Source organism: Plutella xylostella, chromosome 22 (assembly GCF_932276165.1).
Source record: "Plutella xylostella chromosome 22, ilPluXylo3.1, whole genome shotgun sequence".
Lineage (NCBI taxonomy): Eukaryota > Metazoa > Arthropoda > Insecta > Lepidoptera > Plutellidae > Plutella > Plutella xylostella.
This window is the reverse complement of record NC_064002.1, coordinates 8,832,869-8,854,746: the sequence shown is the minus strand read 5'-3', so window position 1 is coordinate 8,854,746 and position 21,878 is coordinate 8,832,869. Positions and strand designations below refer to the sequence as shown.

Sequence of the window (21,878 nt, the reverse complement as noted above, 5' to 3'; positions counted from 1 at the left end):
CCTTCCACGCTCTGTGATATCTAAAACACAGACCAGAGATATGTCAACCACAGACAGACCGAACCGAGTCTCAGAATAATAACAGCTTCTGAGTTAGAGAAGTACATATTATAAGTAATTCTTTCAATTCTTTGTGCAGTGTAGTTTGACCACAATGTGACTACTGTGGGTGTGGAATATGCTATCGGCATTGGGTTCCATCCAGCCATCCAAGCCAGATGATTGGATCCAGCAGCAGCCTTTAGAAAGATTTTTCTTCCCCGAGTCATCCCTTTTCGGCTTAGTAGGTATTCAGTAAGAAGAATACTTTTGCTATTACCCTTGTTACACATACCAAGACAGTAAGCTCGGCCGATCCTCGACCTGTGTCTCGGCCACTGTACTCGGTAGGTGTGATCAGGGTGTATGGGATAAAAATAAAATCGAAAAAAAGTAAACTTAGAAGTTTCAAAAGTTAGGTGAATTTAGTCTAATGCCGCGTATATCTAATGTAACTTCTACATTTGCCAGCTTATGTTAAATGGGTTTTAAGTAAAATGCTGGTACCATTGAATTAATTTGATTTTTATTACAAAAATGTTATTACAAAAATCATATTTAACTTATATTGACTTAATTATTACAATACTAATAAAACAGAACTAATTCTACTTTTACCAATTTACTCTCCTACATTTACATGGATGTTGAAATACTGGCAGTGGAAAAATACATAATTAGTTATTATTTAGGTGTAAGATTTATTTATTTTAAACTATGCTCCATATTTAGAATCACAAATAGGAAGCAGATGATTACATAGCTACCAGATTTAAAAGTGAATATCAATAATAATTCACTTATATTGAGATTTTATTCTTGAATGAAATTTCAATTTATACAAAATGAGGCAGATTTCATTGGTGTTATGATTAAAAGGGCAAATAGTAACGACTGACGTAGGTAATCGTACTATATGATTGCACAAATGTATATCTCGCATTAGTATACGTCGCAAGCACCTAAATTAATTCGCTACTCTAGTCAGTTAAAGAGAAGACGACCTAAATTTAAGAATATGTATAATACTAAACTTAAAAATATTTTTTCCTACCGACCGAGTTCAAACTTCTATAAGTGTATTTATAGACTTATTGGTTCTTGGTGAATTAAGGTGTATTTTATTTGACACTAAATTATAACAGTGCTCAAAACTATGGTCCAAATCCTAAGAATTAATAACACTGTCATTAAGTAAAACCCTTATTATATTTAGAATACATTTACAAATTCGCGATACCATAAAGTTCACAAGCACAAAACACGTCAATAAGTGAGGCTTACACTTATATTCTGTTCCAAGGTATTAAATAGAGTAATCAAGCAAATATATGTACAGGCAGCAATTTTATCTGATATCACAGTTTCATTTAAACGATTAATAACAAATAACCATTCCTAAAACAGTATTTCTATGTAATTACAGTAGCTTTCAATTATTATTGCGATTAATCATCTAAAATGTATATTGGCATTCTGTGCTTAAATCATTATTCACATATTTGCTTGTTTCTCTTTCAGGATACACTTTTAACTACACATTCTAAACTACCTACATGTGGCCAATATTTTTTATTACATTCCATTCTTATACAATTTTCAATGTATTTCCAGTTTTAGTAACAAAGAAATGTTGAAGAGATCTACTATCACAACCTAATCTATCTATTTGTCGACAGAATCAATTAAGAACTTACAATGCCTCTAATTAGCAATCTTCACTAACATACAATTATATTCTCAAATGTTATTCACTTTTTTCTGTCAATTGAAACATACTTTCAATATGAAAGGATATTGCAATCGAAAAGAATCAATAACTAATTTATTCGAGATAGTCATAAACACAAACAATATTAGACAATTAATCTTTCTGATGAATGATATTACAGTAGGTTTGTGATTAAAGTAACGAAATACCTAAATAATCGCTCAGTCGCCGCAATCACTTCCTTCTAAAAATTATACCGGGTATAAAATTGAATGTGCCTAGTTTATCATTAAATATCAATAACTTCGCTATATATGGAGTAAGGTACGTTTCTATCAGTTTAAACGGTAAAAATCGTAATTAATACACTAAACTTATGATAACTTCAGAATATAACGAATTGTTAGATATTAGAGATTAAAGTAGAGCGGCCCATTTTTTCTCCATAGCTAAACATTTAATTACTAAGAATAAACAAGTGTCTAATCAGCGGTGGGACATTTACCTAATATACCCGCTCTGACTGATGTAACTGAATCGGATTTTTATGTCAACCAACGAAAACACAAAGTCCCATGCTTACGAAAATATCAATGTTCCCAATTTATAAAACCAATTGAGAAGTCATGATATTTTCGACTCATTACAGCTTATATATACCTACATACTTTTAATTACACAAAAATGCGGTTCAGAAACAACATATTTTTGTACTGACAAGATGATCTTAAATCTAATTTATCTACTTAATAAATCAAACTAGGTGGAAATTGATACTTAAAACTTATAACTTTACGTGCCTAGTTCATAAGCTTGATTTTTATTAAAAATTAATTAGAAACATGTTCAAATCACAAGAAACTTCGTTTTAGAAGTCAATTCAACATTCCCTAATCAAGGAATGTCTACCAACCCGAACTAAAATAAACACTATTTACAGTGATAGATATGTAACAAGTGTCAGTTTGTAAAAAAAGTAAATACACTTATCTGGTACAGACTTTTGAATTTTTTAAGTTTATAAAATCACTGATCACTTACACAATTGATGAATTTTCAACGAGAGCGACGCCGACGCTATCACTGGGGTCACAAGATTGCGATGCACTTCAGCAGATTTCATTCTTACATCAGTGCTACTCGATTGACAAGTGGTGTTTTTCGTCGACTTGTGTGTGACTGAGTTGACACTGGCTGATAAATGTAGTTTGTTTTTGCTCTCTTGGCTGGAATCTCTGTAAAGAAATAGTAATTATAGAATACTAGCTGTTCCCGCGAGCTTCGCTTCGCCTTCAAAAGTTTTCCCGTGGGAATTCCGGGATAAAAAGTAGCCATGTTCTTTCCCAGGGTCTATACCATATGTATACCAAATTTCATTCAAATCCGTTCAGTAGTTTTGGCGTGAAAGAGTAACAGACAGACAGACAGACAGACAGACACAGTTACTTTCGCATTTATAATATTAGTTAGGATAAAATGTACAAGTTACTTGACAGTCCATTACGGGATAGGTATAGATAAATTAGCTAGCAAAAAGTACTATTGGAAGTACTTGGGAGATATTACCATACAAGTTTAGAAATACTCTTTTTGCAAAATCATAAATAACAGAATATAGAGAGTTCTTACCATAGTCCTCTGATAATGAAACATCCAATTTCACTGATTTTGATAAGTCAACGTCCACTTCTTCATACGAATGGTCGAGAACCTGTAAAATTTTAAATATTGTTAAGGTTACTTAGGGATAACAAAAAATAAAGTTCATTTCGAATTCAAATTTCATCTATTCAACTATGAATTACGTTGTGCGGATCTTTAGGATTACAGACAATATGCACATAACACAAAGATTCTATCTGTGTGAGCGGAGTGAGATAGTCGCAGTTACTGACATCCCAGGGAGAAAGGTAAGGAATGGCAATAATTTTAATTTAGATATTTTTAGTTTGTGCTTTCAAAATTTACCTCTATATCACTGATTTCATCCCCGGAGTCCACGTCTGCGATGTATGAGGTGAGCGACGACGGCCCGGTGGCCAGCAGCCGGTAAGTACCGCCCACCATGCCTGTCCCCTCCACCACCTCTTCCACTTCTAGTTCTTGATCTGACACCTCCTGAAATACGGAAAGAGGCTAATGTAAAAAACAAAACTCTTCATCCATACCATGACACACGTCGAAAGCTACCTAGAAAGATAAGCCACATAATTATGATTGGTCTCTATGTAAGTTCCTTTAGGAATTTAATTTTTCAGATAATAGTATAAATAATTTGTTTTAACCCCTAGCAGTTAACTTGTTATATGAGTATGGGCGATGTAAATAAATATGTTCAGTGGCAGCAAATATACGAGGCTAATCTCAAAATTCTAACACCAAAGAGCGCCACTAACGAACTACCTGACTAAATCCAGACCATGTGTATGACGTCATTCGCATCTGAGTGTGACCTATAATCGACCTAAACAGCGAGATCGGACAGAAGTATTATTAGATTCAGATTTAAGTCTCCATTTAAAATTCCAAAGCTCTAAATTTGAGTATGAGTTATGAAATTAAATTTAAAAGGAACTACGTTTGTAAGGACAGGATTTCATTGAAAATGTTTATGGATGTCCAACAGTTATAATAGAGTTAGTAGTTAGGTACATTAGTGGCGCGAACTTTAATATGCACGTGGCGATGAATGAACGTCTAGGATTGAATACGATACACGCACTACAGTCGATCGATAGAAGTGGGCTATTAATAGTAATAGTTGACGCCATTATTCCTATCCATAGTAATAAATAAGCCACATGTTTGGAGCTAAAAGAAATTTATTTTCGCAGCAGACAAAATTATTCAACTGAAAGTGCTTAGCTAAAAATAAGTAAGACTTACAGGTAAAGGGAAGGAAGGAAGCCGTGGCTTTTATCACTGAGCTGTAGAGGTCTCACTCAAATAATCTTTACATGATTAAATGGTGCAGTGGTCAGTGACCCTGACTGCTATGCCGAAGGTCCCGGGATCTGCCCCGGGGGCTGTTTAAACTAAGATCTGCCTAGTATGGGGTCGGATGGCCGTGTATGAGATGTCCCCAAATATTATCATCTTCCATTATCACTGACCTGTTCCACGATGGATGCGTCGTCGACCTCCTCCTTGATGTCGCAGTCCAGGTCGCCGTCGGCGTCGATCTCTCCGTCGGGGTCCACGTCGTCCACTTCATCCGCTTCCGCTTCGCCGTTCAAGCTGCTGTATTTCATTTCACCGCGCTCTAATGCTTCTAGGCTTTCTGGAAATTAAAAATATTTCCATTACAATGTATAAAAACCAGCTATGGTTGCAAATTATGTTATACATTTTGTAATAATTAGGTTGCGGCTAGGCAATCTATACTAACCTGGATATACCATGGCCTTCTTGATAGCTTGTGGATCTTTCCGTGACCATTTCTGGACCTCCTCGTCCATTTTGCCCACTTTCGTTGGATTCATTGCCCAGAGGCAACCCTTTCTTTGACTACCGTTTGTTGAGGGCTTTTCAATTTTCTCGAAACATTTGTTTAAACTAAGATTGTGCCGAACGGAGTTTTTCCAGCCATTTGGAGCCGTTTTGAAGTATGGAAAATGTTGACTGTAACAAAAGAGATTATGGATTTAGGTATTTCATTGGACCTGTTTGGTAGGTTATAAACGTATGTATCCCAGACATTATATTTTTTGTTTTATAAGTATAATAAGTCTATTATTAATTAACGAAATTAACTTACCACATAAAGTTATAAATTTCAGAAACCGGTAAGCTTCCTGTCCTCGAGTTTTTTAGCGCCATTGCTATTAGACACGAGTATGAATACGCCGGCTTCGGGAACTCTCCCACAGTCTTAGTATGCACATACTTTGAGTGACCATTGTCCACTGTGAATGATCCTCCTACAGACGTCTTAATTATTTGCCTATTGTTACTTAACGAATTGTCAATCAATATTGTAGCTTGATTCTTTGCACTATTTGCTAATATCGTTCTTGATTGCTGTGCATCCAGTATGTGTATGTTACCGGATATTATAGTTTTAGTACCTAAGTGTTGTGAGACCTTCTGGTTCGTACTCAAAATTGAACAGTTTTTACTATTAACTTTTAGAACCTCCGCTTGTGATGCCTTTATTCGGACGGTGGGCGTCAACTTTGGACTTTTTGTTTCCAGTTCATTAATTAAGTCTTTAACAACGTGGTCTTGTTTCCGAACGTATATTACCATTTGTGTCGCTTCTTCTAGCGGCTTCTTAGTAAAAGTTTCTTCTGGCTCTACCTTAGGTACTTTTATTGTGTTGGGAGAAAATGTTAAATGACTTTTTTCTTCCTTTGGACTTGGCATTGATGTGCTGTTATTTTCAGTGTTAATAGTTGAAGTAAGCAATAAATTTGAAGCCTCTTCTTTTACTATTTTTTTAACAGGAGTGTCCGCAAATGTTGTTGGCATTACCGAATTAGGATTTACCATCACAGCATTTGCTTCTGAACCGTACAAATCTAAATTATGTACAAAATTTGACGAATGATTCAGCCACGTAGCTGAATTATCAGTGTCCATATCTAATAATGGAGGCAGCTCGGAGAAGTTTAAACCTAATGAATCCTGTAAACAAAAGGTCAAATTATAACTCATAGCTTCTTTGTCATTACCATAGGTATTTTGATAAGTTTTACAGTGGGAGTAACACGTACTGAGAAGTCAGTGATGCTGTTGAGATCTGTGGCCATTTCAGATTTGATATCCATGTCCAGCATGTCCTGGAGTGAGTCGGTGATATACAAATCCATCGTGTCAGAGCCTACCTGTGAAAACAAACATCACTTTTAATATAATTACGAACTTTTTAGCCAGTTTACTAACAATATTTTCCCGCCAACCGTCCCACTTTTATGGTGTTCGATAGTTCGGCCTCGGTCGCTACAGGTACGGTACAATGAAATCACTACGACGTAGTACTAAACCAGTTTTGGTCCTGTGGAATGCGCTACCCCGCGCCAGTGAAAGAACAGTGAATGCAGCCTTGTTTACGCTCATTCAAATCAAATAATGTTGCATATTATAACCAGATAAAGAGATATAAGTATAATTCCTTCGTCTAAAACTACATTATTAAGTATACCATGATATCATCCCAAATAGTTGAAGGAAGTGACCTACACCAACTCACAAAACGTTACCCGTGTGGCAAGAAACGGGAAACAGGCCGAACAGTTTTTTTAATAAGTAGTAATGTAAAAAAAATATGACGGTCGAGCGAGAGAGAGCCGAAGGCTCACAAGATTCGGGACGAAGTTTTTGTTCGTGCTTTTACTCAAGATAAGTGTGGTCTATAAATAAACGGGTTCTGGCATCTTAAGTTTTACTTTCATTTGTTTTTACTGAGATAAGAACTTAAACATGCATGTATAAGTACTAATTAAGTAGGTATGTGTTAATAAAATCTATATCTTTTATCGTCTGTTTTGCATTCACAGTCGATCACTAGACAAAACATGATAGATATTAGATTCAAGAAAATACAGAATTCCATCTTATGAATTATATTATTAAGCCCACGAATTAAGAAGTGGGATAAGTATCTTGTTTTACAGTGTTGAATTTTATAGTAGTTTCGTTGAATTTTCGCGCCAAATGAAACCGGAAATTGTAATCGTATGAAAGAGACGTTACACCTGTAGGGTGGCAAAAAGAGATAGCGCTATTCTATAAAAGAGGGTGATCGGGGCGAGTCGAAACTCACCCCTCATGATGTGAAACATACTATGTATAGTATAGCTACACTGATATTTAATTAATTGATGTACCTAGTATGAGACAAAACCTAAAGAAAAGAACTGACCAAAATTATAAACCGTCTAACTTGCGCCATGCGGCCCATGAGGTAATAATTATAATCCCTGAATCAGTGCCACAGCAAACAAGCTAGGCTGATTTCACGGAAGTAATATAAGCCACAAATAGACACAGGCCCGAGTCGATTGTAGGCAGAGGTAGTTATCTCCGAAATGTTCGTTGGTCGTGAGTACACGATTCGTGGCAACATGTAGTAGACCATGAACCCGCTCTTTATTACGGCTGGAGTTCATTTTGTCAGCTGCACGTGCTCTATGAGTAGGTACGTCTGGCTGATTAATAATTTACGAAACGGATCGATGTTTTTGTCTGCATTAAAATGCATGCCAATTATACACGAGATAGTTGGAAAGAGTAATAAAAACTTCGAGATATTCCAAGTTAAATTCATGACTCTGTACTTTTACCTCGCTGAACCCTTAGCTCTTCTGAACATGAACCGTATGACTTCTTTCAGCCAATGTCGTGCTTTTTAGCGGTCAAAGGGCCACGTTTCGAAAATTGTTTTCTTGTTAGAGGGCAGACGGTCTGAGCGCTGAGGCGCGCGGGGTGGCGGCCGCGCGGCCTCGCTCCTGACCGCGCGCGCTCGCCTTGAACCCGAGACCATCTCGTAGGAAAAACAGTCGCCATGGAAAATGGGGTGTTTGACCGCGATTCTCACGCTCACTCGGACCATTTCCTCATTAGAGGGCCGAGCGTTTTAATTATTAATTTTATTCGACTTTAGAATAGGTGTTGGAAAGTATTACATTTTTGTGCTCATATTTTTATCCGTCATCATTAGAATAACAATAAGTTAGCTAGAAGCAACTTTAATAACATTTATTAAGCTATCTTTAGCATACTAAATTTGTAATAGTCGTATCTATGAAGGATATTTCATTTTGACCGCACTTGGCGCCAAAATAATGTTAACGAGCCGAGCCAGACGAAAATTTGCAACTTTGAAAAGTTGTAGTATACACAGTCGATGCGCGCGCAACGTCTGCTGGCGGGAGGAGGGTGGAAAAGTATTGATTTTGTGAGCCGAGTGTTTGTTCCCCTCCGATTCCCGGTTTCAAATCATGGAGGGAAACTGAATCATCTCGCGAAAACTTTTCCGAGCCAAGAGCAAATCGAACAGATAGCGACAAACTTAGATTTTTGATAGCTACAGGAACTTTATGATGAAGAGCATCTGCACTTATTAAATGTAGTAGCTTCGTAATTATAGGTTAACTCTACTTTAATATGTGTGTACCTACATTTAAATAATGTGGTACTACTATTTGGTTGGGCGCCAATTTTTATGAGTTGGTAAGAAAATTGGGCGCAGAGATTTAGCGCAAAGGGTTCCGTAGGTTCTTTCTAGAAGTGCTTTTAACAGCTTCAAGGGAAAGAAAGAAAAAAATCATTCATTGCGTTCACAAAATAAAAGAGTCTTTAATCTTCATGCTATAAGTATTAAATTTATTTTGGGCTACCGAACCCTATAAATTAAAATGCACTCGGGTAGAAATGTTGCCTATCTATCTAATTTTATCTGGATTAGAAAATTATTCGTCACCAATCGATTTGGCGAACCTTGCCTCTTGCTGAAATGTTAAAAGTAGATATGCATATCCACCGTATCTTGAATTCTCGACGCGCGATGTGATTACGTTGTAGTAGGTACTTCACGTTTGGAGGGTCAATGACACCGGCAAATCAGACAAAAATATGAATAAGACGAATAATATTATTGCCGCGCTACACCTCAATGCCAATAGTTTTGGTAAAATTTGGTACTTTTAAGGTGTTTTTTTACTATTCATGTAGATTCGATAGATATTTTACATTTTAAGCCTTAAGCGTGACGATACACCAACCTACGGGTAGAGTATCATCTACGTATCTCTACCTAACTTTAAGGTGTGGTAGATATAGTTTTGAAGATGTTACAAAATTATCATTAAAATACTGTAGTAATAACTAGATATTGACGTCGCGTTCAAAACATGGGCATAAATAAGTTAGTTTCTTCTTCATCCCTATCCCACCGATGCAGCACAGGTACAAAACGAGCGCGGCGATCCGTATAAAAAATTACTACACCATTCAACCCATCACACCACTACATCGACCAGTTGCATACGATAGTCGTACGGTGCAGTTTCATTGGTTGAGGTAGTCCGGCACAGTTGTAGTGGTGATACGTGCAGCTGTGGCGGTTTCCCTGTGTGTCTGTGTGAACTCCACGCCCCAGTTGCATTCTGTGTGTGTGTGCACCGTGTTTACGTCTATACAATGCAACTGGGGGGTCATTCTACGAAAAACGAAGTTATGGAGCGCTGCTGCGCGAGCCATGACTGAACCACGTTATATTAAAGTTGCACGACAGCTCTCGTTCGTTCGTTATTCTTCAGTATAGAGTAACCCTCGCGCGCACTGCTCCTCGTCCCCGCAGATGCATGGTGAACTCATTGTTCAGCGTTTTGAAATTCTTGGTCAGCGTGAGAATATTCACTAATAGCTTTTTGGTCCAAGTTTCTAATGATCCATGTCTGAATTCGTTTTTTTGGCATTGTTTACAAATAAAAAGTTAGTAAGGACCAGTGACCCCCAAGGGAACCTATTCCAAGTACTGGAGTAACATGTCTAGATAATCCCATCTCAGATATAGGATAAATTGACTTGTTGCTGTCCCACTCTACTGATTAAATTATATTATAAAGAATATTTCTTTCATTTACTTAAATCCTTTTAATTATATTATTGCTTTAATATAAAAAATACAAGTAGGTATAGGTAATAGTCAGAGTCCATGTTGTTCTATGAATAAAATACATATCCAGTTACAAATCTATGTTTTGTTTCCCCTAAGTTGAAACCTAAAAAATAGTAATTAAGTAATAACAGCATGAACTACTTCGTATTCAGGCAATATATCTGTATTGCCTGAATGTATAGATTTTCATATTAAAAATAATAAAATATCTTGTATTTTTTTTTAGATAATAAATTATTACAATTTGGGGATCATGGCATGGCACATCACTTCAGCCCCTGCACTACTGATTGTTTGAGCAATACTGTTTACATTCATCTGCTTTCAAAGAGTATGAATTTATTAGCTGAAACCAATTAAGTCAGAAATAAATGATGGTAAAGGTCTATTTATTTATTTAAATAAGGAGTCTGTCTACTAGTATTTTAAAGAAGATAAGTAGCACTTCATTATAGAGTCTAGGATAACCACCATCAGCGCAACTACTTGGAGTTGGAGCTAAGCAAATGTGAAATCGCTGACATAAAGGTATAAATTATGATGAAAATTTAGAAGTGTCTTAATATTGTTATCTGGTAAGTAAAAGATAATAATGTTGTGAATATTGCAATGTTTATCATGGTTCCAACAATTTTATTCAGAGATAAATCAAATCGGCGCTACCAAATATGTAGTGCAGAATGTGTCATATTCCAGTTAAAATTTAAAGGTATTATCTATAGTTACTGGTTAATAAATTCTATATTACCTACATGAATAATTTAAAAATGTCAAGACACAGCAGATCAAAAATAATTTGAATGGAATTAAGTAATCTTGTAGTCAGAACTAACTTTATAACAATTCTGTATGATTAAAAAAAAAACTGCATTCTAATCCGTCAGATACATAGGTCAAACTTATACCACCTATCTTTATAGGTCAGGGGTTAAATAGTAAAACTGCAAGACAATATAGGTCCTATAAAATGAGAAAAAAAAAGTTTAAACAAAAATACAAATTATTAAAGCAAAAATAAAAGTTATGCTACCTAGTAATAAAACAAATTTTCATGTAGACGATGAAATCAAGCGAATGTTGATTTGATGAAGATAAAAAGAAGTTGTACGATTTCCCGCCAGTTTAGCGATTCGCCAACTGTCACACACTAATTGTAAATAACAAAACATAGGTACACTATAAAAACACTAACCTATAACTTCTCTAAATTGAATTTCAATAAAATTATACACGGAAATTGAGTAAAAACACCTAAAGAATGTCTAAAGCAATGAAAGTAAATATCAATGGAACGAAAAGAGCGGGATATGGCCGTTGGACTCTCCCATTGTTCATGTTTTTGCTGTTTCACCTAGATATTAACATAACCTGGGATGAAATTATTGTAAAAATGTACTTACCGAATATTTATTCAAATAAATATCCTTTTGCCCAATTGTATAATCCCTAATTTCACACATTTACGTTTTTACTGTCAATGAGATGACAGATATAACACCACTCACTCCATACAAAACACCACAATGTTTTATTATTTTGTGAAAAGGTACACAAAGACCGTGTGCTTTGTGATTGGTTGATTTTGCCCACGTGACCGTTGACAGGGGCTTCTCATTGGATGTTACTCAATCCGGAATGACGTCACTAGTCATGTCTACTCCTAGTAATATTAGGATTTTACAAAACAAAATGAGAATTATATTTAAAGAGGAATTTAATATTTTATGTGTATTTAAATGAACATTGCCTTAGGTTTAACAAAATTTCAACGTTAAATAACTTGTTGAAAATAACTACTAAGAATCTATTTCCTGTCGAACGGCACGTTAATCGGGAGCAACATGGCGGTTTGTTTACACCGGCGTGATAAGGCGGGAAGATTTTCGTGACCTATGCATATTTAGGGTGACTTCTATTCAATTAAAAATATTTACTCCTACAGCAGTAACAGTTTTATTCATAAACATTCAAACAAAAATCACATACAAAAGGTCATACAGAAATTGGAAAGCACTTGGGCGATACCATTATTTCTGTAACGAGGCGCCACCTACCGAGTATTTTTGTGAACTACATTTTTTTGCGGGAGAATTTAAAATGGCAAAATTTAAAATACAATTAATAACAAAATTATTAAATAATCAACGTAAATTAATTAAGAGTAGTTTAAAATCTAACATCTATAATAACTTAATAATAATTAAAATGTAAAAAATCATTTCCAAATTGTAAGTAGGTGGATAGACATACCAAGTAAGGGCTGGCCACTAATAATAAAAAAAGAGTTGTTTGTTGTTTCATTACCCTAACCAAAATTTAACAAAAGGTTCCTTACAAAAAGTCATGAAAAAGTTTGTCGAAAAATATCAATCTAAATCAAAATTTCGATAGTTTCACTTTCCTTTGATTTTTATAATTTTCATAAGTTCCCATTTTTTTAATTTTTAGCTCTTGTATATGAGTATTTTTGAAGTTGATGGTATTGCTTGACTTGGCCACAAACTTAGTTTCCTTAGGAATTACATTAATTTGGAATTTCGTTGTGAATCCACTGCCAGACGTTGAGGCGGTAGGTACGAAAGGTAGAACTTTAGGTCTTTCTTTTATCATTTTCTGTTTCTTTTTATCTGGGCTATCAGAATTCAAATAAATGCTTTCTTCTAGATAATGCGATGGCTTATTCTTTCTCTTTATAATTTCTTCAACCTTGAAGGCGCTTGTAGCTACAATACTTTCTGCTCTACGACTAAGTTTTTGCGGCTTTTCTTCTAACTGTTCCAGCAGGGTAGAGGGTAATCGTGATATTTGTAGATTATCAAAACGATGTTCTTTGAGAACCTGTAAAAAATATGGTAGTTAAATAAAGAATAAAAATCAAAAGCTGTTTATAAACTTACGCAGAAAAAATCTTATGTTTGCATACCTTTGTCTGCTTATGACTATCGTCATCATCACGATTTTTGCGTTTTTTAGGTTCTGTAACAAAAGCAGAATGCAATGTTGATAAGGTCAAAATTATAGTTGGCCTAGCCTAAATGTTTTTTTTTAATAACCTACGGGTCCGGGGACTGACTTTCGTGACGTTCCTCAAGGAAGAGAAATGTCACGCATTGGACGATTATTGACTTCTTCAGCTTCTTATCGAGTTGTGTTGTGACAAACACAAGAGCTAGAAAAGTGAATTAGTTTAAAAGGCCGATGACTGATGATGATTGGCCCATTTCCACAATTTTACTGATGAATAGACTACATTAGTCTACGCATATAAATTATCATAGGATTTAATTAAATATAATATGTTTGAATAGCTGCACTTACTATTTTCTGGTATAATTTTTTGCTGGTCAACAATATGATCTTTCTTTGTTTTCTTACTTTTGCTTGTTTCTTGGCTTACTACTTTTTCAGGTTCTGTAAAAAATAATTCACTTAATTAAATAAGCCGTAAAATAAAATATTGATATCTAACTAAGTACAGTAGCTACAACTATTAAAATCTAAAACATGATACATACGAGTAAGGGAATTACGTTTCTGGGATTGGTCATTATTCTTGACTGCCATATCTACGGCTTCGTTCTCACTTTCTGAAGGAGACAATTTCAGTTTCTTCTTATGGCTGCCCGCAGCTGGTACTGATACATTTAGTTCTGAAAAATAAAATATTAAGTCAGCAAAAATACGTGATTGTAATATTCGTTTACATAATAATTTTTTTACATGTCTTTGATCAGATACATGAGTAATGGCTCACAAAAGGCGACACACGACAGCGACGAGACGCGATTACAGTGTGTGCCTACACTAAAAGTCCTAATCAGTAGATAGAAGAAAAGTACAGCCACATATAGCAGTGTAACTTTTGTAAACATCAAAAGGTTCCTAAGCGAACGAGAAAGAGCTATACGTAGTATTATGAATATTACTATTACCTTCAGACATGGTGTCTCCAACGACCGAGGACTTGCGCTTGCGCTTCTTAGAACTTATCTCATCTACTGAGTCCGCAGCACCTACTTCTGAAATTATTAGTTTATAATATAAAAACAAAATATACATAAATAATAATGTAACAATATACATACTATTACTGGATGATTATGTCTAGAAGAAGTATCTCGAACCCTTGTACGTAACAGTTCGTATTCAATATAATGTACTACCACTTACCACCGTTCACATTTACAGAATTAACATCTGACGATTCAGAGTTCTTTTTATTCTTCTTCTTTGCACTTCCTAGAGCATTCACGATATCTTCGATGGTAGACACGTACACGGTGTCAAAGTTAAGCGATTCGGACAGTTTCTTGTTCTTTTTATTTTTCATGTTGGTATTACCGATCGGCAGTGAGGTGTTGGCCGTCTTAGCGAAGCTATTTTCTGAAAAACATTTAAAATATAAATATAATACCTAGTAATTTTGGTTTTTAATAGTAGGTGGGTTTACCACGTCAGGATTACAGTGCAATGACCTGTTATTTACAGAGCTGCGCAAATATTCCAAATGTCAGAGGTACATAAAATCTGCATGACTTATTAATGTGCAGCGGTTATTTGGTGATGCTGGTTCTGTTTCTCTGTATTTTAATCTGGTGAGTATGTTACTTTATCACTATGAATAAAAATTGTATTTCTTAACAATCGAAATAACTGATAAAACTTTGACTAACCAGTTGATTCTGATTCCGACATTTTCTTCTTTTTACTGCTGCCCAAAGTTACATTGACATCCTCTTCTATTTTTGGCTCATCATTTTGGCTAAGCGACTGTGATAATTTTTTATTCTTCTTTTTAATACTTCCAGGGGTTTTGACCTCAGGCACTTCTGAAACAAAATGATGGTAAATAAGAGGTCTTTGGGGTCATACATTTATGAAAATTCAATTATATCTATGTATTCAAAAATATTACCGGCACTTCCAGATTCAGTCATGTTCATGATAGAACTATTTTTCTGGTTACTCTTTTTAGGAGTTCCCTTTTTGGCACTACCATCAACTTGATCAATGTCTTCTGGTTTTGATAGGCTTTTATTATTTTTCTTGACACTTGCTGGAGTTCTGTTCATCTGGTTTTCTGGAATAAATAACAAACTAAATTAATATTTTTGTGCGTTAGCAAAGGACACAATGCTAAATTTGTAAACCGAAAACCAAGTTTAAGTACGAAATAACGTACGTTGTAAGTAATAAAAATATGAATTTATAGTATTATTATTCGCTTACCTATTTGCTCCGATTCAGACAGTCTTTTGTTTTTCTTTGGTGACTTCTCTGTAATAACAACTGCAGTGTTGTCATCATCTGTGCCGGTGTCTGATGAATCGTCTGGAGAAAAATATATTATAAATTAGTTTATAGTTTAATTTAAGATATTAATAGATACTAAAATTTATTATTATAATACTAGCTTCTTCCGCAAGCTTCGCTAATCGCTTCGGAAATACTAATTACTCAGTGCTCACCCATGTTTTCTAGTAGATTCGTTTTGGCTTCAGATGATTTTAATGGTATGAAGTCATCAGATGAAGCTTTTTGTTTATCATCAGCGGATTGACTGACTGCTTCATCATCACTGTCACTGGCTCCGTCCGGGAACAAAAGCTTCAAATCAAGAGAGTCTGATGATGATTCATCAGGTTCCGGTAAACTTTTACTTTTATTCTTTGACTGGTCTAATGACTTGTTTTTATCTTCTTGTGGTTTACTTTTATTCTTTGACTGGTCTAAAGACTTATTTTTATCTTCTTGTGGTTCTGGTTCAGATTTAGATATCTTTCGTTTCTTTTCTTTTTTGGTTTGTGTCAGATTAAGTTGATCTACAATCGGGTTAGCTTTAGGTTTATCTTTCTTGTTTATGTTCAATGATATGTCATGCTTCTTTACTTGCTTCTTGTTGGTTTCCTTGTTTAGTTCAGTAAGCATGGAGTCATAATTTTGCATAATTTCCTCATTGCCACTGCTCGAGTCTTCATCTTCGTCGTCTTCAAACGCCGCTGTAGCTTGTAGTGGATCTAATGTAGTATTAGACCTTAACAGTGAAACATCACCATTAACTTCAACTTCTTCAATGTCAGGCCTAACTGAAATATTCGCTGTTGAGATATCAAGCTTCTGTGGCGTCTTAGGCTCAGATTTTACCGCCGTTATAAGGGGATCACTCTTTTGAACAGTGCTTTCATTCATGATTGTTGTGATTTCCTTTTCATCATTCACATTTTTGTCACAAGTTGTATCCAGGTTCTTGTGTACTGCACTGGTGTCTTGAGAGGAATCTAGTCTCGATTTGTTCTTCTTCTTAGGAGTTTTCTTTTCTGCGTCATCTGATTGAATGTGGGTGTCTTCTTGGGATGAATCCAGTCTTTGCCTATTATTTTTCTTGGGTTTAATTACTGATTCATCGCCTGATTGTAAATGACTAGAGTTCAGTCTTTGACGATTATTTTTACGGACTGGTTTAGACGTTTCATCATCAGAGGTATCTTCTGCATCATTTTGATGTCTAGCTTCATACATTTCTTTAGAAGCTTTCTTTTGCTGCTTAAGTTTTCGCTCATTAAACTTCTTTTTAGATTTTGCACTCATGGTAAGCTCATTATCAGACATTGATAAGTCATCACCAGTTCCACTCATTAGTTCATTGTCTTCTTCGTCTGAACTAACTACAAATGAGTCTTTTTCATAATCTGTGTCGTCGGACATTTCTTCGTCGGATGTTAATGTTTCGCCTCGCTCGACGATTTCATTTTCTTCTGCATATTCTATTTCAGATTCATTTTGGCTGTCACCAGATTCATAATCATCTCCAGCGTCTTCAGCTTCATCAATCACCAGCTTACTTTCATTCCTCTCATCTTCTGAGGACTCTTCTTCGCTTGCTTCACTAGAAGATGAATCAATTTTCTCAGACTTCTTAGATGCTATTGAATCGTTTTTCTTAGACACATTTATTGACTCCCGTTTTTCAACCTTCTTATCACCGTTTGTTGATATTACTGGTGTACTCGTTTGCATGCCTAGTATATTTTTATGTTTATGGGGTGTTTCAGATTTACTTATAGAGCTTTTCCTTCTCGATTCCTTCTCTTTACCTTTATCAGACATGTTGGATAGGTTGGAAAGATTTTCTTGAATTATTTCAATATTTTTTGATTTCGGTGACTTTGAATTAGTGTACAAGGCAGAGTCGTCTTTAATTTGTGACAAAATAAGTGTCGTTTTGTTTTCATTTGCACTCTTCTCTAGATCATTTACAGGTTTTTCCTCTGTGACCGACGCAGTTGATTGTCTTGATTCTTTTTGTAAAGATTTATTCTTGGACTTGCTTTGTTCTCCAATAGGGTCAAGTGATTTTCTTTCTTCTGTGACATTAAAGATGGAGTTTACGGTTTCCGACAAATTCTCAGCTTTGGATATGTTGTTAAGTTGTTGTTTCTGAAGAGATTTATTGTTAATAGAAGTTTCACTTTTGTCAACAATTGATACATTTTCTGGGATGGTTTCATCGATCTCCATTGGTTCAACGCTAGTATTTATACTAGATATTCTACGTCTATTTTGTGTTTCTAAAGATTTGTTTATTGACTTATTAAAAGAAAAACTGCTATTAGATTGTTTTTTATCTTCCATTTCTTCATCATTAATTGTAGGTACAAATGGCACGCATTGATCGCCTCCGTTAACAGATACGTTTTGTTTATTAATTTTTTCAACTTTTCCAATACTTTCTGCATTGGAGTCTGTATCATCAAAGTACACCAAACACTTGATATCTTCGGGTTGCGCTTGTGATAATAATTCGGAAGTTTCATCATCATTACTTATTTTAGACTTTAAAACATGATCAACTATATCTTCACCATCACCTTTACCAAGAGAAAGTCTTTTAATCTCCTTTTGAGGAGATGGGATTGCCTCATCTTTGTGTTTCTTTTTAGGTGATTTCGCAGGTTCCACTACTTGTGATTTATCATTGATTTTGTCTTCATAAACTAAAGCATCTCCAGAGCCAGTCATGTTTTGTTTAGATGGTTTATTAAATGATCGATTGGCATACTTCTTAACATTTTCTTTATCTGTGTTATTTTCTGAAGGTTCTGTGGTCCATGATTTTGCTCGCCTTCTCTTTCCATCCTTTGATTTAGAACTTAATTCATTGAGAAGGTCTGGCGTTGCTAATGCTTTTTCTTTGTTTTCTACAGATTTTTTGGCACTATTTGTGACTGCAGGTGATGTTTCCTGTTCTTTGTTCTTAGATTTCCGTCTACTCTTTTCATGTGTTGCACTGGTATTCGATTCTGTTTCAGATGTGTTTAGACTGTTTCGCACCTTTTTCGCTGCAATTCTTTGACTTTTCCTAAGACTATTAGGGGATAAGCTATCATTCGCGACATCTTTGGGACTCTTTTGAGTTTCCGGCTCTTCAACAATCGGTTCTTCCGTGAGTGGTTTAGCGGTTTTAGTTGCAGCTTCCACTGAAATAGTGAGAAAGCAAATATTAACACCAAAACAATATGTATTTATTTATGAGAGCGGTGGTAGCTCAGTCGGGTAAGCGCCCGCTTCTCACGTCAGAGATGCGGGTTCGAATCCCGGCGCTGACATGTACCAATGAGTTCTTTGAATTTAAGTGCAATGTATACCATCGCTCTTACGGTGAAGGAAAACATCGTGTGGAAACCTGCATATCTAGATTTAGCACATCTAGATATGTGAACCCACCAACCCGCAGTGGACCAGCGTGGTGGGAAATGGTCCAAGCTTAGACCTAGGCAGTTTAGACCTAGGGGATATGCACAAAGGTTCCACTCGAGAGAGCCAGGTGCAGGTACTTACACCCCCAAAGAGAATAGAATAGAATATGTATTAACAATAAATGTATAGATCTCAATAGAAGAAATAATCAACATAGCTTTTTGGAAAGTATACCAACAATATTCAAATACTTTCAGCTGTAATACTGTCAGAGCCGCGTTGTATGCTAGTCTCAATATAATAAATGACTTGCTTCTGAAGCAAACTTTCAATCCGAATGTCATGTTTTTACATAGAAAATTATGTTACTTATTCAAATTAGGTTTTTCATACCATTATTTTCAATGCTAGAAGTAGAATCTTTGCGTCCCCGTCGAGTTTGTCTCGCAGGAGTTACGGGTGCTTCGGTATCACTACCTGAAATATAGTAAATATAATTTCATTAAAAATAGATAAAAGGCATACTTTTATCATAATATGGACCATTATTATTATTATTTTTCTTTAATGGCATAAATGGCCGAATCAACGACAGCGACAGCATGAGAGTACCCATAAAATTTTAGTCACAAGACTACTTGTGTGTGATCTTCCATTATGCTGACTAATAGCACACACAACTGAAGAATGCAAGTTGCAGGTTGGTCCTGCCTGTGGCTTAAATTTGAAATTCTCACCTAATAACATGGATCATTTAAATATTTGACTTTAAAGGTCAATATTTTAATATGACCAAATGGCTATCCATGACCTAACCAAACTTTGAACTCACAATGAAATAACAAAATTAAAGACCCATTTGTGACATGTACCCAGTGTGGAAAAAATGCTTATAAATCTAGACTAGATCAAATCACTCGAGAGTGCCACGTACAGAAACTTCGCCCCCTCGCAGAATACAATAGAATAATCTAGACCAGAAAATATGTGAGAAGTTGTTAAATATTTACTTTAACATAAAACAGATAAAAGGCTTATAAAATTTGATTTTGGTAGTTTAGAAGTACAACATACAAATAAATGGAATTTCACTAACTGATTTAAGAAAGAAATTTTAAGGTCATTTGGTGAAGGACATGTTTGGACTTGACCTATTGAAAATAAACAAGCTGTATAAACAGAACATCTCCACTTATACTTAACTAATAATTTATTCAACATAACCTAAAATAACTAACACTGATATTTTCTTGCTATATTTTCTATGCCATGAACCTTTAACATGACCATTTAATTTCTCATTATTAACACAATCACTCACCAACTGCTGAGTTCCTCCGCGCTGCTCTCTTGGCTCGCGGTGAATCAAATGCCTGAGCAGTGTCCGAGGTGAGGCTGGTGTTTGAGCGAGCGCGGACACTCCTCTTAGCGGGAGTCAAGATCTTCTCTTCCTCAACAATGTCTCGGGCTGTAGACCTTCTTCTTGTTACTCTTGGACTGCTGACTGGAGCTGTAATGGAACCATTTTGTCTTTGGCTATTTTGATTCAAACATTATACTGTAAAATGCATAACAAATTTTACAACACACTAGATTACAGATTTGGATATAATATGACAAAGGATCTATGGAAATACAAGTAGAATGCATGAGCAGCATTCAGTTCATTTGTAGTTTGTACAACTTACAAACTTTTTATTTAATAAAATACATGTTCAGAAATGTATTATTTATAGATAGATATGATTCATTTTACACAAAGCACTTACCATTTTCATCAATGTTGTCCAGCACAGGCTTGGCTGCCAGCCGGCCCCCTCTTTTCTTCGTGGGTGTAGAAGGAGCGGATGGTGAGCCCACCTCCTCTGCTTCCACTGATAGTCTTCGCCTCAGTCGAGTTACTGGAAATAATAATTACAGACTGTTAATTTAAGGTCATTTAAATTAGGTTTTTCTTTGGATTATTTAGAGTAAGTTTAATGAGTATCTTGTCTATCTATTATTAGATACAGGATTTTAAAACAATTTAAGTATGAACATACAAATCATGAAGGTTGTGCTGTTGGAATTTTATGGAATGTTTTAAGAAGAAAGCACTTATTTAGTAATAGGGTTGATTGGTCATCTAAAAGCTTAACTGGATATATAATTTGTCATTGTATTAACCATATATAACAAGATACAAACACAAAATGCGAACTGCGACGCTGTAATGGACGACAGGCTGCGTCGTTCTATGAAGGTCGTTTTAGTATGTGGTTCAATGTATCGTAAATATGAATACGTAGCAAATATCTTAGAAATGAAGAACACATAATGCGGCGTGGTCATAACAATAGCCAGTACAATTTCGAAATGGTACTTCAATATCACTGATAAGAAATAACTAAATTCATGAAGAGAATATTATTAAAAGGAGCATACAGTTAATGAATTATACATACATCGGACTCCAGAGGCCGGGACTTCTTCCTCCATGTTTCTGTTTAAGTTACACTCAAAATTTACTTGGATTCCACAACACGTGCAATCTTGCAAAGTTCTTTTAGGAAAAACAGCTGTTGGGACGCGGTGTGATAGCGGCGAACTGTCAAATAAAAACCGACGCTCTCAATTTTTTTCACTGGCAACTTCGTTTAACCATTTCCGCTTTTCAACTAGAGATGTGGAGGTGATAATTGGTATTCTCGATTATGATTATGAATGAAAGGCTGAAACATTCATCTGAGAACTTATTCACCCTTAATATCCACGTCGACTCATGTGCGAACGCAAATCTTCATTACTAAAGGCAGAGCAGCGCCTACA

The 21,878-nt window shown here is 35.4% G+C and overlaps 2 protein-coding genes across 4 annotated transcripts; both read right to left on the bottom strand.

Annotated features, from left to right (window-relative positions):
* Nucleotides 1-548: 548 nt before the first annotated feature.
* On the bottom strand, nucleotides 549-12,177 carry LOC105391205 (fork head transcription factor 1). Its single transcript, XM_011562651.3, has 8 exons — nucleotides 11,774-12,177; nucleotides 6,466-6,576; nucleotides 5,508-6,376; nucleotides 5,139-5,371; nucleotides 4,864-5,030; nucleotides 3,719-3,868; nucleotides 3,380-3,461; nucleotides 549-2,985 (listed from the first exon to the last, which is right to left on the bottom strand). Exons 1-8 carry the CDS (start codon nucleotides 11,831-11,833, stop codon nucleotides 2,876-2,878), a joined length of 1,782 nt encoding a protein of 593 aa, XP_011560953.3. The 5' UTR covers nucleotides 11,834-12,177; the 3' UTR covers nucleotides 549-2,875.
* A 133-nt stretch (nucleotides 12,178-12,310) lies between these two features.
* On the bottom strand, nucleotides 12,311-21,672 carry LOC105391206 (uro-adherence factor A). 3 transcript variants are annotated; one of them, XM_011562652.3, is made up of 14 exons: nucleotides 21,515-21,672; nucleotides 20,840-20,971; nucleotides 20,392-20,580; nucleotides 19,464-19,547; nucleotides 15,842-18,850; nucleotides 15,603-15,704; nucleotides 15,289-15,453; nucleotides 15,047-15,202; nucleotides 14,544-14,756; nucleotides 14,306-14,392; nucleotides 13,889-14,023; nucleotides 13,692-13,784; nucleotides 13,297-13,349; nucleotides 12,311-13,211 (listed from the first exon to the last, which is right to left on the bottom strand). In XM_011562652.3, exons 1-14 carry the CDS (start codon nucleotides 21,546-21,548, stop codon nucleotides 12,750-12,752), a joined length of 4,914 nt encoding a protein of 1,637 aa, XP_011560954.3. In that variant the 5' UTR covers nucleotides 21,549-21,672; the 3' UTR covers nucleotides 12,311-12,749. The 3 variants fall into 3 exon arrangements, with proteins under 3 accessions (XP_011560954.3, XP_037978326.2, XP_011560955.3); XM_038122398.2 differs by having other exon boundaries at nucleotides 13,904-14,023; XM_011562653.3 differs by having other exon boundaries at nucleotides 15,047-15,199.
* Between the last annotated feature and the right edge of the window lie 206 nt (nucleotides 21,673-21,878).